This window comes from Sinohyriopsis cumingii, chromosome 14, assembly GCF_028554795.1.
Source record: "Sinohyriopsis cumingii isolate HCF-2022 chromosome 14, ASM2855479v2, whole genome shotgun sequence".
In the NCBI taxonomy this organism is placed as follows: domain Eukaryota; kingdom Metazoa; phylum Mollusca; class Bivalvia; order Unionida; family Unionidae; genus Sinohyriopsis; species Sinohyriopsis cumingii.
This window is the reverse complement of record NC_142974.1, coordinates 20,096,920-20,111,776: the sequence shown is the minus strand read 5'-3', so window position 1 is coordinate 20,111,776 and position 14,857 is coordinate 20,096,920. Positions and strand designations below refer to the sequence as shown.

The 14,857-nt window shown below is 37.9% G+C and overlaps 1 protein-coding gene across 1 annotated transcript; it reads right to left on the bottom strand.

Annotated features, from left to right (window-relative positions):
* Positions 1–489: 489 nt before the first annotated feature.
* On the bottom strand, positions 490–7,958 carry LOC149783378 (uncharacterized). Its single transcript, XM_089933101.1, has 4 exons — positions 7,680–7,958; positions 5,673–5,915; positions 2,497–2,673; positions 490–1,103 (listed from the first exon to the last, which is right to left on the bottom strand). The coding sequence occupies exons 1-4, from the start codon at positions 7,750–7,752 to the stop codon at positions 886–888; spliced, it is 711 nt and encodes a 236-aa protein (XP_089789227.1). The 5' UTR covers positions 7,753–7,958; the 3' UTR covers positions 490–885.
* Between the last annotated feature and the right edge of the window lie 6,899 nt (positions 7,959–14,857).

Genomic DNA, 14,857 nt, shown 5'->3' with positions numbered 1-14,857 from the left:
AGCTTGTCCGTATATCGTCCCAGGGCGTTATTTTATTGGTAGGTCCCATCGTCCGTATATCGTCCCCATTCACTACTGATGACAATCAGTGAGATATCTGATGACTATAAGATGATGGTGTAGTCTCCTGACATGAAGCCTTTAGAACGGTAATTTTGTCAGTTTCATGGTGGCTGTGTACTAATATTGTTTGTTCAACGTTAGGCAACTTTTTACTGGTTACTTGTTATCACTATAAATGACTTTTTAAAGAATTTGCTATAGTTACAAATTTCACATCAATGTTCTCTCTTCTCGAATTTGCAGTCTTTCTTAAGATTTCTTCTCTCAAAAACTGTTCATTTTAATTTAATTAAAGGCGCTACGACTTATGAAAGAATTTTGCTTATAAGCCTGATGCTGACATTTTGTCTGGGACACATTTGTTTTGAAACATGATCGCTTCATTATTATAGTTACAGAATTAAAAAAAAACGCTTTAACAGAATATGCAGAAAAAGAAATGATGTATTTCTTGCAAAATAGCATGGCTTTTACATCAGAATTTTTCGTCCATTTCCATATTTTGTGGTATCGAGTGTATTTCTATTAAGTTTTAATGTTATGGCACCGTAGTCATCATTCACAATGGTGCAATACCAGTATTTTAAATTATTCAATCGAAATGAGACTTAAAATGGTGCTTTTATGCAACGTGAGTAAAATTATACAATAATTTGACAACAATTAAACAATAGTATTCAGAATGAAGTATGTGTTCACTTGACAGCAGTATTTCAAGAACGCCCACACAGCCTTTCTCTTATGAACATCGTCTGTACCAGTCGAATTGTACTACATGTATACACTTAATTTACACGTTTCCTTGTGCAGTTTCACGTGATTCTAAGGCAGATACCTTTGGCATATAAAAAAGAAGCCAGTGGCACAAGAGCAATCGTGAAATTTTGAAAAGGGGATCAGTACTGCACAGTTTTCGTCCATTGCTCCACTCGGCTGGTACGATGCCCACGGTAATATTTTTGGTGTCTTTCCATTCCAGAATTTCCACTCTCCATCCTTGACGAGGTCGGTCATTCCAATCCATATATATACACCAGAATCTGTTTAATAACGGGATGTAATAATAATAATAATAATAATGATAATAATAATAATAATAATTTTAGAAACAGTTTTGACTATCTTCATTTCAAGATAAATTATAAAAATACGCTTTCAAATGTAATAAAGATTTCTAACTCAATCTAAAATACTTTAATTTTTTAAAAACTTGGAGAAAGATTGTAATTGTATATTAATTAAAAATACGTCCCATGAAATAACCATTGCCAGAAAAAAATATTTAGAAAGATAGTGTACTGTCCTCATTAGGGTGATGTCCTCATTCGGCTCACATCCTTATTTAGGTGTACTATTTCGTCAAATATTAATACGAACTTTGCTTAAAACAGCAGTTTACATTATTAATACTTAAGTGGAATGTTTTCTAATATAGCTGACGCCACAGATCTCTTTGTCCTTATTTAAGCTGTTATAGAGATTGGATTCTTAGGGTGTGCAATACAGAATTGAATACAAAAAGAAAACATGAACCAGTTTTGGAGTGCAAATTTATAGCAAGCATTTGCATATTTAAAATCGTGTATAATATCTGCTTAATGACTCCAGTATCAAATCTTTACCAAAAAAAAAATCAATATTATGTCCATGCTTTATCAACATAATACAATTTATTCACATATAAATCATATTCTGCAATAACAATATTTTGCTTACAATTCAGTTTTATCAGATAATCCGCCTGTACCCTATGCATTAGCCGTTACCAGTTCGGTTAGACAATATTGCGGATGACCACAATTGATTGGCATGTTGGATGTAATAAGCAGCGAACCATAGGAACGTAACTAGAACACGCTTTTAAGAAATTGATTTGTAATCTACTATGACTGTAGTTTTCTGTGTAACCTGAAGAAAACGTTTAATAATTTATATGGAATCTGCTATCCCAGTGGTATTGGGTGTAACGTGAAAACGATGCTAAGCAACTTATTTGGATTCTACTGTCCCCGTGGTATTGGGTGTAACAGGAAGGCAATGTTAAGAAACTTATTTGGAATCTAATATAGCGTGATATTGGGTGAAATGGCAAGACAATGTTAAATAATTTATTTGCAGCTAGCTATCGTCCTGGTATAGGGTGTAACGTAAAAGTAAAGTCATCTGGTTTGTTCATTAGTAAATAATGTCAAGTAATGTTTCCATTTGTATAGACAGTGATTTCATATTTTTGATAGTTTTTAGTGGAAATGTTTTGTTCATTCGTTAGGAACGTTATTCAACCAACCTTGCATTTCGTTCCTGTCACTGAAATGTAGAAAAGTAGAGTTTGAAGAATTAAAAGGCAACAAAAATATGATGCTTTTAGGCAATGTTCTTGTCTCAAACGGACTTTTTCTTGCCTTTCACCGATATAAATTACCCTAAACGTACCCTTAAACAAGCCACGCATATCACTCAAGTCCTGTTTATTGTCGTATACGGCCAGTTTCGCTCCCTCTGCTTCGCATACTCCCATAGCGTCATGAAAATTGAGAATTTTTTCATACGGCTTTAAACACAAACCGCTCGATCCAATATAGGTGTACCCACCATCACATCCATGCTGCTCTTAAATTGAAAGACGAACATCTTTTCAAAGACTCTAAGAATATTTTAGTTTTGCTCTGAAACTGAGATCTGGCGCTGCTTTCTATTTTTTTAAAAATCATTACAACAGAATAGAATATATATATATATTACAATAAATCATCCATATATATATATGGATGATTTATTGTAATGGCTATACATCACATTGAAATATACTTGTCGTTGGATGATTTACCGTAATGGCTATATATCACATTGAAATATACATGTCGTTGGGTGATTTACTATAATGGCTATACATCACATTGAAATATACTTGTCGTTGGATGATTTACCGTAATGGCTATATATCACATTGAAATATACTTGTCGTTGGATGATTTACCGTAATGGCTATACATGACATTGAAATATACTTGTCGTTGGATGATTTACCGTAATGGCTATACATCACATTGAAATATACTTGTCGTTGGGTGATTTACTATAATGGCTATACATGACATTGAAATATACTTGTCGTTGGATGATTTACCGTAATGGCTATACATCACATTGAAATATACTTGTGGTTGGTTGATTTACTGTAATGGCTATACATCACATTGAAATATACTTGTCGTTGGTTGATTTACTGTAATGGCTATACATCACATTGAAATATACTTGTCGTTGGATGATTTACCGTAATGGCTATACATCACATTGAAATATACTTGTGGTTGGTTGATTTACTGTAATGGCTATACATCACATTGAAATATACTTGTCGTTGGATGATTTACCGTAATGGCTATATATCACATTGAAATATACATGTCGTTGGGTGATTTACTGTAATGGCTATACATCACATTGAAATATACTTTTCGTTGGATGATTTACCGTAATGGCTATATATCACATTGAAATATACTTGTCGTTGGATGATTTACTGTAATGGCTATACATCACATTGAAATATACTTGTCGTTGGATGATTTACCGTAATGGCTATATATCACATTGAAATATACTTGTCGTTGGATGATTTACTGTAATGGCTATACATCACATTGAAATATACTTGTCGTTGGATGATTTACCGTAATGGCTATATATCACATTGAAATATACTTGTCGTTGGATGATTTACCGTAATGGCTATACATCACATTGAAATATACTTGTCGTTGGTTGATTTACTGTAATGGCTATACATCACATTGAAATATACATGTCGTTGGATGTTTTACTCTAATGGCTATACATGACACTGAAATATACTTGTCGTTGGAAATCAATTGGGGTTTGCAGACTGCCGTAATTTTCAGTTTGATGATATTAACTTTGAAATCCTTTCTATCGTTACTCTGTAGTGTTGCTAGCATTAAATGGCTTTTTTATGAATCCATATATCTCTAGTAGGCAACATTGAATATATGTATCAAGACCTGGAACCAATATACTTGGTACATTCGACAAATTACTTTGGTACTACAGGAGCTTTTGATTTTAACCTTGCCTTGATAGCTGTAGAAATTGCCCTTACAAAACAGCTACTCGTGAAAACTGAAAATGTAAACTGTAGTATTTTGGACAATGAATTCCTTTGATTCTCTTGGCCCTCTATATATACAGTTGTTGATAGGATGATTATATGGAAGATTCTGTATATGCCCTAGTTGGCTTAAATTCGCAGCAGTTTAGAAATTTTCCGAAGCAAAAGTCAGTATAAAGAGCCTTTAATTCGACATGCAAAGCTTTGAATTAAGTCACTTTTTTAGCATTTCAGAAGATTTAATCTGCCATGTCGTTAACTATGCCATTGCTATCATTTACTTTATAATACATGCATATGAAATCCTGTTTATTAACGACTTCAAGTTCATTGATACTTTTTCTCTTGCGAATTACACTTTGCTGGTCAAATAAAAATGTTTATTGTAAACAATAGCAATAATTGTCTTATTGATTTTAAGATAACAGTTGTTTATATTCAAGATAGAGTAATACATTTTATTTTAGTATGTAATACTTGTAGTAATTATTTGCACCAACATCATGGAATTAGTAATCGTCTGAACATGAAGTATAAGTATACCTAATTATATGTGTATGTACGTATTCATGCATGCATAAGTCACACACACACACACACACACACACACACACATGTAAGACTATGTACGTCCATCAACCACACCTTATATATATATATGTGTGTGTGTGTGTGTGTGTGTGTCTAAGACTACCTCCCCTTTACAGTATGAAAAATCAAAGAATGTAAAGCTAAACTGCAATTTTTATATTTTGTATGGGCATGGAGATCCGATTAGGTTCCTTTTTTTATCATATCTTGAAGATTCACGATATTGCGTGAAAAATCTGTAATATATTTCATTGCAATGCTCTACTAATTCTAAATGTTAAAAAGTAATGTTTTATATGTCACGATGTAGTTCTAACTTTGCATTAAAGCACAAAATTCACTACACGGTCTATTATATTGCTCCCGCTATGTTTCAGCTGTTCAACTTACAGACAAAAGAAATAATGGGGACATTTTGTCTCTAATTGTGTTTTGCGTAATATTATTTTTAAATGATAGAACGTTATGTGGCTCTTAATATTTGATGCAGAGGAAGAATGGAAGTGTAACATAAATAAAGAAAGTTTACTTTGAAAGGTCTTGAAGCATTGCTCATGTCTAGAGAAGCTTTCATGAGGTAATTTCAGTACTCTTGTACTAGCTATATTTACTCTGAAGAGCACTCTTTGGTTTATACAATATTCTCTATAACAACGATATGGAAGATCTGTTTATGGCGAAGATCATGTTAAGTCTGTTTTCACTCTATGTATGTATGTATGTATGTATGTATGTATGTAATCTATGTATGTATGTATGTATGTATGTATGTATGTATGTATGTATGTATGTAATCTATGTATGTATGTATGTATGTATGTATGTATGTATGTATGTATGTATATATTAATGGGTAGATTGGAGGATAGAAAAATATATTGTTTACCACTGTAATACATCCAGCTAGAGTCAGTCTTTTCATTGTCCGGAAGTGCCCGTTTGTAAGAGGAGGATCCCATGCATACATGTCTGTGTGGATGGTAAAAGACGGATTTACAGGAGGAGCCGCCAGCGCAGTTCATCAGACATGTCCCAGCTGTGAGAGAGGTTTTGTTCCATGTCACCACGGATGTGTCCAGGTAGTCAAGGTGATATACATCTAAGGACCAGTAGTACCCTTTCTCTACGACTGGAAATCCACAGGAAAAAGAAGTACATAATGTATTATGTTCATTTCAAAGGCCAAGAAATATCCAATGATGAGTGCATATACGCGTCTTAGAATACGTTATTATTCGTGGGGAAAATAATTTAGAATATGTGACGCATTGGTATTCTTGGAAAAGGAATCGACATTTTCGTATTAATGACAGTACTAATATGGAATATTTTATATTAACGTCTGTCGACTACAGTGACAAATTTGTGGAGCATTTTACTGAGATTCACTACAATATCTTTTTCATTTTAAATGTTGACAATAACAGTGATATAAACACTTTAACGTTTGGAGAAAAATTGCATTTTTATATCCAATTATGGTACTAATGACGAACATGGAATGGTTGTGTCAAAATCCAATTTGTTCTTAAACTGTATACTACGAGAAGCATCAAATTAAATTCATAACGACTGTTAAAATAAATTACTATGAAACGTTGCTATGAATGGGATGTTCCAAGTGAATGAGAGTCCCAATACTTTGAATGGAATTTTCCATGTTAATGACTGTACAAATACGATGAAATACAATGTTCCGTGTTAATGACTGTACAAGTACTCTTCCAATTCAAATTCATTTTTAAACGGAATATTGAACGGAATAAATATTTGAGATCAAAACAAGCAATTACGTAATATATTTACCAAGATGATTAAATGTTCACCCAACAATCATTTTTACTATTTTGTTGTATATCTACCCCATTAGTATTTACAGCTGTCTACGAAAACTCGCCAAACCAAAGGGATCTTCTGGTTATCGTGTTAATAAATATGTTATAACACTGTTGATAGAAAGATGAAGAAGTGGCAATTCTACACGTTTGTGGGAACAAAATGCCTCATTAAATGAAGAATGATTCTAATTACCTAATCCCTTACGGGCATTCAAAACGTACGTAATGACAGTTATAATTTAGACAACGACAAGGATGATGAATTAAGTGAAAGTACAAACTACAAAGGACCAACGTGGCAAAAAGACATCTACTTCTATGTAAGTACATTATTCGAAACGATAGATGATATAGAAATATACGTCAAGGACTCTGTTTAAAGTCAGCATTGATTTTATTGGCCTCCAAGCAAATAACATACGGCACAGAAAAGGAATTCAATCCTCGCAGACCATATAGTTGATTGTCACTATATTACTATACTTTCGTGTTTGGAAAAGCAAAGGTGCTTATATTCTATTCATGTGAAAAATTATTTTCGGTACACACTACCATGGATGAATCTCCCATTTTTTACACCTGTGCAGTAAGACCATAAAGTTAAAATGCTGACAAGTTTTAACTTACTTTAATTTACAACAAAAGCTTTTTTTCTCCTCTTGTTATTTTCGGCCAATCAGATACGATCATTATTTTAAATACTTTCTTTGATTTTCGACCCCAAAATCGCAAAAGAATTATTTGCCTGTGATGAAAGCTAACCTAAAACTATCAGGCAAAGCTAAACCGTATTCCTAAAAAGGTAAAACTAACCTTAAGATATTTACATAAAGAAATAGATATAATCAGCTGATTTGTTCAAAATTGATGCAAAATCAGGAAAAGGTTTCTCTTTTAAGTAACAAAGTATATCCGACGATTTAGGATTGACTTTCTTGAAATATATATATATATATATATATATATATATATATATATATATATATATATATATATATATATATATATATATATATATATATATATATAAGAAGAAAGGAATTCAAAATCCATACCTGATTCCACCTGTAGGGAACAGAGAAAAATGGCTATAAACGCAGATTTCTGCTTCAGAATCTTTGGCTGCATATTAATACTCTCTGCCGAGAATATATTACTGTGATAAAGATTCACCAACTAAGGGGCACGATCAACGTCTGCAATATTATTATATTGCTTTGGTTTGTTCAACTTATTTGCACAAAAAATAGAAACATGTTCCGGTTCCTTGCACTCTCATTTATTTATTTATTCCCATGACGAATATAATTTTCAAGACTTAATGACTTGCTCATTTATATCTGCAAGAATGATTCTGTCAGTGAATATCTCCCTGCTGGATAGAGGCAAGTGTATGGTATTATTAGCATAGTTGAATAATATATCACCTTTCAATGATATAAGTAGTGAAGTGGGTCACCCTAGGGACAATGGGAATTACCATTACAGACACCCCTGGGTCACTCTGGTGACTATGTAAATTTAACATGGAGAAAAATCGTGGGTCACTCTAGGGACAATAGGAATTTAACATGGGGAATAGGGTTTGGGTCTGTCTAGGGACAATGGGAATTTAACATGGGGAATAGAGTTTGGGCTTGTCTAGGGACAATGGGAATTTAACATGGAAGAAAAGAAAAAAAACTACTTTAGGGACAAGCGGAATTTAACATGGGATTTTTTTTTAAAATTTAAAAAAATGTGCTAGGCAATTGAAAGTCATTCTCTTTTCGAGAAATATGGGTGGCCCTGAAAAGGGCCTTTGGGTTTATGTTAATGTATCCATTAACATAAAGGGCATCTGCGGCATCTTCTTGTCCTCAAGCTGCGTCTTACTCGAGGGCCATAAATCAGTGTCCTCTTGAGGCAACCTTGTCTTTCTACGTACACTCTTCGTATCCACAGACTGGTGTCTGACTTGTCGACAACGGTCCACTTGGACCGGACATACATGAGCATGTCCGTCCTAAACATCATGGAAGACACAAGGGTGGATGAATCGACTGTGGTCCACATCTTGAAGCGACGAGAACAGGTGAATCAATGCAGTGAACTGCGCTTATTTATAGGTAGAGGTAGGATTGAAACGGATTGAGTTCATTCACCAATCCGAACACGCGTTACAAAATTCAGTCAGCCCGCATCCAATCCGAAGAGAGCAGTCTGTGACGTCACGTGGTCTATATAGATTCGCTAGCACTTGTGTACAGTCAATCTATGCGACAGTGATTCAACATGACGAAAACTCAGAAAACGATTCATTGGGGTGCACTAGCAGGGGAGACTGCCCAAGGGAACCCGGACTTACTTTCAGAAGAGGTAAATTGGAATTTTGTGGATTTTCTTACCTCGCAAGAATTTGTTCCGGAACCTTCGTTACCTTCTTCATTACCGCAAGTGGAGAATTTTAGACAGAGACAGAAAGAAGAATTGGAGAAATTTATACAACGACAAAAGGAAGCGGAACAAGCTTTTCTCCTACAGCAACAGCAGCAAGAAGAAGAGGTAAGAAAAAAACAAGAAAAAGAAGAAGTAGCAGCAAAGAAACAAGAGGGTGAAAATCAAACGGTCACGGTACTGTTGGACATTTTAGCGGAATTAAGAAGTCTGAAACAAATGTATCAGACTTCTTTATTACGACCGAAGAGAATACGACCTTCCCGAGCTAAACACGTTAACCCTGTGACTAAGCCTACCGTACCACCCTTAGTGATTTCAACCCAATCATCATCAACATTACGCAGTCCAGAAGTAGGCCTTGGCCGTGGCAAAGGCTTAAGGCAGTTAAAGTTGATTGCTTAAACTCACCCCTATACCAATAAAAGGCCCTTTTCAGGGCCACCCACATTTCTCGAAAAGAGATAGCCTTTCAATTCGCCAATAACTAAAAAAAACAAAAAAAAAACAACCCATTTTACCCCTATAGTACGTGTCTTTGTATGAGTGCGTGAGTGTACGTTCTTATTTTAAAATCATAACTCAAAGACACTTACCTTATATAATTAATTTATTCTTTTATCCATTGTTACAATCCAATTCACAATTCACAACAGAACACTTTAATATGAAGTTCATTGACTTCTTCTTTTTTCCTTGTTTAGTCTTTCTGTTTTTTGAATTTCTTCACCGTCTTTTCCTCTTCTTTCTCCTCATTTTCTTCCCTTCTTCTTTTCTTCTCCTGTTTCTTTGCCTCTTGTAAATAGAATTGTCTTCTTTCTTCCTCTTCTTCCTCTGAAGGATCCCTCTCTTCTTCCGAAGAATTCCTCTTTTCTTCTGACTCCTCTTGTTTCTTTTTTGGGCAATCTGGAGACCAATGTCCTTTTTCTTGACAATAATAACAGGCATCTTTACTTTTGTCTTTTTTAGCCCCTGTTATTTTCCTTTTTTGACGGTCTGGACACTCTGAAGACCAATGCCCTTTCTTCTGACAGATGTAGCAAGTATCTTGACTTTTATCTCGAAAGGAAGGAGAGTAGTCCGTCGGCTGGTCTGAAGAGAATTTTCTAATGACCCCTCGCAAAGCTCTGACGAAACGTTCGATTTGGCTAGTCTCTTCCATTGTTGTACTCGGCTTGAGAGTGAAATGAATAGTGAAAGGACAAGACACACACCCTTTTATATACGCTGGTCTGCCATGATTATAAATTAGTCTATGGTGTTTAAACTTGAGTCATTTGACGTTTTGCACTCAAGATGAAACGATCCTATTCATTCGAGAAGAAAGAAGAAGAAGAAGAAAGTAAGAGGCAGAAACGTGATCTATCGCCTCGTACCAGGGCTGAAATTTTGGCACAAATTCATGCCAGTGATTTTGAAGAGGACATAAGTGAACCAGAATCCGAACCATCTAAACCAAGTTCACCACCCTTAGTCAACCCTGAAAAATACTATTCCATTCGAGAGACGGAAAAGCGCTCCTCTAGAAAATTTAGAACCACGGCTTACAAATACACAGTGAAGTTTAAAGATTTCAAGGCTGAAGTGCCGTTAGAGAAAGCAGAAGTGTTTATCACTGGGGTGTGGGATTCTTTGCTCACCGCACTCAAGCGACAATGTCAACCCAAAGAAGACAATCGCTTGAGACTTTCCATACAACACGACGGTTTGAAATCCCCTGTTTGGATCGAGTTTAGCACCCCTGCAGAATAGACTGCTTCCAAAGTCATGGACAAGATTCAACACGTACAATCTAATGATCAGTTTGACATCACCGATGGTAAAGCCACACTGGACATGACCCACGTCTCTCCTCCTCAAGGGACTGGACGCAAAAAGATGTTATTGGTGGACGACCTTCGCAACACCAAAACAAGTCTCGTCCGAATTAACAACCCTCAAGACCAGATGTGTTTAGCCCGTGCCATCGTGGTGGGACGAACCTATGCCAACAAGAACGACACGGTAGAATGGAAAAGAACCTGGGAGAACATTCGAAATCGAACCGAGCCAAACAACGAAACGAAGCAGAACTCCTGTTACAACAAGCCGAACTGTCCAAAGACACACCCTGTGGCATTCCTGAGATGCAAAAATTGCAAGATGCCCTAGCTCCACGATACACCTTGAAAGTGCACCCTCAAGAAATGCGTGGGTCTCTGTTGTTTCGAGGCCAAGATTTTAAGGACGGAAAATACATTCATGTCTATTATCACGATGAACATTTCGATACCATTACCAGTATCACTGCATTCCTGGGATATGTTTATTATTGTGAGAAATGTGATTATGGTTTTAATAATCGAGAGCAACACAAGCATTGTGGATTGAAATGCTCAGGATGTTTGGCCTCTCCACCCTGTCTGAGCGAAGAACCAGTGCCTTGTTCAACTTGTCTGCGCACGTTTGTCAGCCCTACCTGTTACCAACAACATTTGAAAACACAAGGTTCACAGAAGAAATGTGCTTGTCAACTGCTGAGATTGTGCCCTACGTGTGGACAAGGCATACTTACCAATAATGCCAAGGCACACGTATGTCGAGGAAAGAAAAAATGTCACATTTGTCACCACATCGTGGACTTGGAACACCAATGCAACGTGCAAAAATACCAACCCCCACCAGAGAAAGAGGACGGTCACAAGAAGAAAGGCAATTTCATCTTTTTCGATTTCGAATGTATGCAAGAGACCGGCATTCACATTCCTAATTTCTGCGTGGCTCATCGAGCGTGCGAGAAGTGCATTCAAGAACCTATCTTCAGTCATTGCCCTCACTGCAGCAAGATTCCCGGAGGGCGTGAAAAAATCTTTCGGGGACCGAACACGTTAGCCGATTTTGCCCAATGGGTCTTAGACCCCATCGACAAGACGTGGAGCCAAGAGGACATCGAACGTTACGGAGATTGTCATCGTCATGCCACAGTGATGGCTCACAATTTCTCCGGATACGATGGACAGTTTCTTTTGAGATACTATACGGAACAAGGCACCGAGGATCCTAAAGTGACTTTGAACGGAGCCAAAATCATTTCCATGCAAGTGGGACAAGTACAGTTTAAAGATTCGATGAGCTATTTGGCCATGCCTTTGAGTCGAATGCCTAAAACGTTTGGAATGACAGAAATGGCTAAAGGGTAATTTCCACACTTTTTCAATACGGAAGCTAATCAACACGCCGTTCTACCCCATTTACCTGAGGCTCACTATTACGACCCCGACAACATGCGTACCGAACAACGAGAAGCTTTCTACGCTTGGTACCAGGCTCACGCCTCGGACGCTTTCGACTTTCAGGAAGAAATGCTAAAGTATTGTCGTTCCGACGTGGACATTTTACGGCGATGCTGTGGAAAATTTCGAGAACTGTTCATGGAACACGGAGGGGTCGATCCTTTGAAAGAAGCTTGCACCATTGCCAAAGCGTGTTCCTTAGTGTATCGACAACGATTCATGCCTGAAAACACCGTGGCTGTCATCAGCCCTCAAACGACCAACTTTTTCAAACGTCAATAGTCGGTCAAAGCCCTAAGTTGGTTACATTACTTGTGCGACAAGGAAGACAAGTGTATTCAGCATGCTCGCAACGGAGGGGGTGAAAAGACCATCGGAACGTATTCGGTAGATGGCTGGGACTTAGAAAACCCCAAGATCGTGTACGAGTTTAACGGTTGCTTATTTCACGGATGTCCCGTCTGTTACCCTGACCGTGGCACTAAAAGTCAGTTTTTGCAACGAACCATGGAAGACTTGTACCAGGACACTTGTCAGCGACGCCTAAAGTTAGAACAGCAAGGATACCAAGTGGTGGAAATGTGGGAACACGAGTACGATCACCGTATGAAAATCGATCCCGAGTTTAAACGCCTCGTGGAAAGTTACCAGTTCATGGACCTGCTGAACCCGAGGGATAGTTTGTACGGAGGAAGGACCAATGCCACCTGTTTGCTGTACCAAGCCGACGAAGAGAAAGGAGAAGAAATCAAATACTTGGACGTGTGTTCGCTGTATCCCTACGTGTGCAAATATTGTCGCTTTCCTGTAGGGCACCCGCAATTGTTAACGGAACACATCGACCTGAAAAACATTCGACAATACGAAGGCTTGATCAAGTGTAAAGTTTTGCCGCCCACGGACTTGTACCATCCCGTCTTACCTCACCATTGTCAAGGCAAACTGATGTTTCCCTTGTGCCGTACTTGTGCCGAAACGTGCAACCAAGACCAACCTTGTCAGCACACCCAGGAAGAACGTGCCTTGACGGGAACCTGGGTCAGCGTAGAATTGTTCAAAGCTCTGGACATGGGATACCAACTGTTAAAAGTGTACGAAATTTGCCACTTTCCCAAGACACAACAATACCACAAGGGTGATCCCAGTCAGAAAGGCATTTTCACTGACTACGTGGATGCTTTTTTGAAACTGAAACAAGAAGCCAGCGGCTATCCATCCTGGTGTCACACTCCCGAAGACCAAATACAATTCAAAGAGAAATACTATGAACAAGAAGGCATCACTTTAGACCACATCGAGAAAAACGAAGGCAGGCGATCGTTTGCTAAAGTGATGTTAAATTGCTTGTGGGGTAAAATGGCACAACGACCGTGTTTACCCAAGACGGAATATTTGACCCAACCTTCCCGCTACTTCCAGATTATTCACGACAAAACCAAATACATGAAACACGTGGACGTCGTTCGAGAGGATTTGATCTTGGTCAATTACGAAGAAGATCTGGACTTTGTACAAGACGACCCTTTTGGAAATGTCATCATTGCGGCTTACGTGACAGCTCATGCTCGCTTAAAATTGTACGAAGCTTTAGAACTGTTAGGGGATCGCGTCCTGTACTTTGACACGGACAGTTGCATTTACATCCATCACCGGAGTCAACAGCACCCTGACATCGAAGGAGACCGTTTAGGAGCCTGGACAGACGAGCATCCCGACGACAAGATTCTAAGTTTCGTCAGTGGCGGTCCCAAAAATTACGGCTACGAATACCGGGACAAACAAGGAGAAGTGCACACGACGTGCAAAGTGAAAGGACTGACTCTGAATTATCGTACCAGTCGTGTGGTCAACTTTGGGGTATTGAAAGAAGCCTTGCAATCCGGAGAGGATGGAAACTTTAAAGTGACCACCTATCAACCCAACAAGATTGTACGTTTACCCACTCACCACATCGTCAGTCGGCCCTTGGAAAAAGTCTATCAAATCGTGTACCAGAAGTGAGTGCGACTTCCCAATCATTTCACCTTACCGTATGGACACGTCGGTATTGGTCTCTATATGAAAAGGAACCCTAAGCAAGATCGATAGTTCATTGTGACTACCAAGACCGAGAGAACAAGATGAATACTTTCAGACAAACACAAAACAAGTTGTTTAGAAAGGTACAATTCAAGTGTGAGGCTTCTGAAGTGGAATGCGATTGTGAGCCTTGCGATGGGTACGATGCTGTACGTTGTGACCTTAGCGATGCCGTAAAGCATCGTGGGAACTTTAGTGTCACTACCCCTATCATGGAAAGGGATGCTGTGCGTGTCAAACCTGAGGGATGCGAAAGGGATGCCGCTCGTCCTCTTGGACATTTTACTGGGTTTCGTTTTAAAGGGGAATGTTCACCTTCACGTCTACCCCCTTATGGATGTCATCCAGCCCTGAGCAAACTCCTGTCCATGTCACCCAACCCTCATCGAAACGAACCTGTGAAAGACGAATATTCTTTCCCTGTGCGTTTGTCGGAATACTGCGAC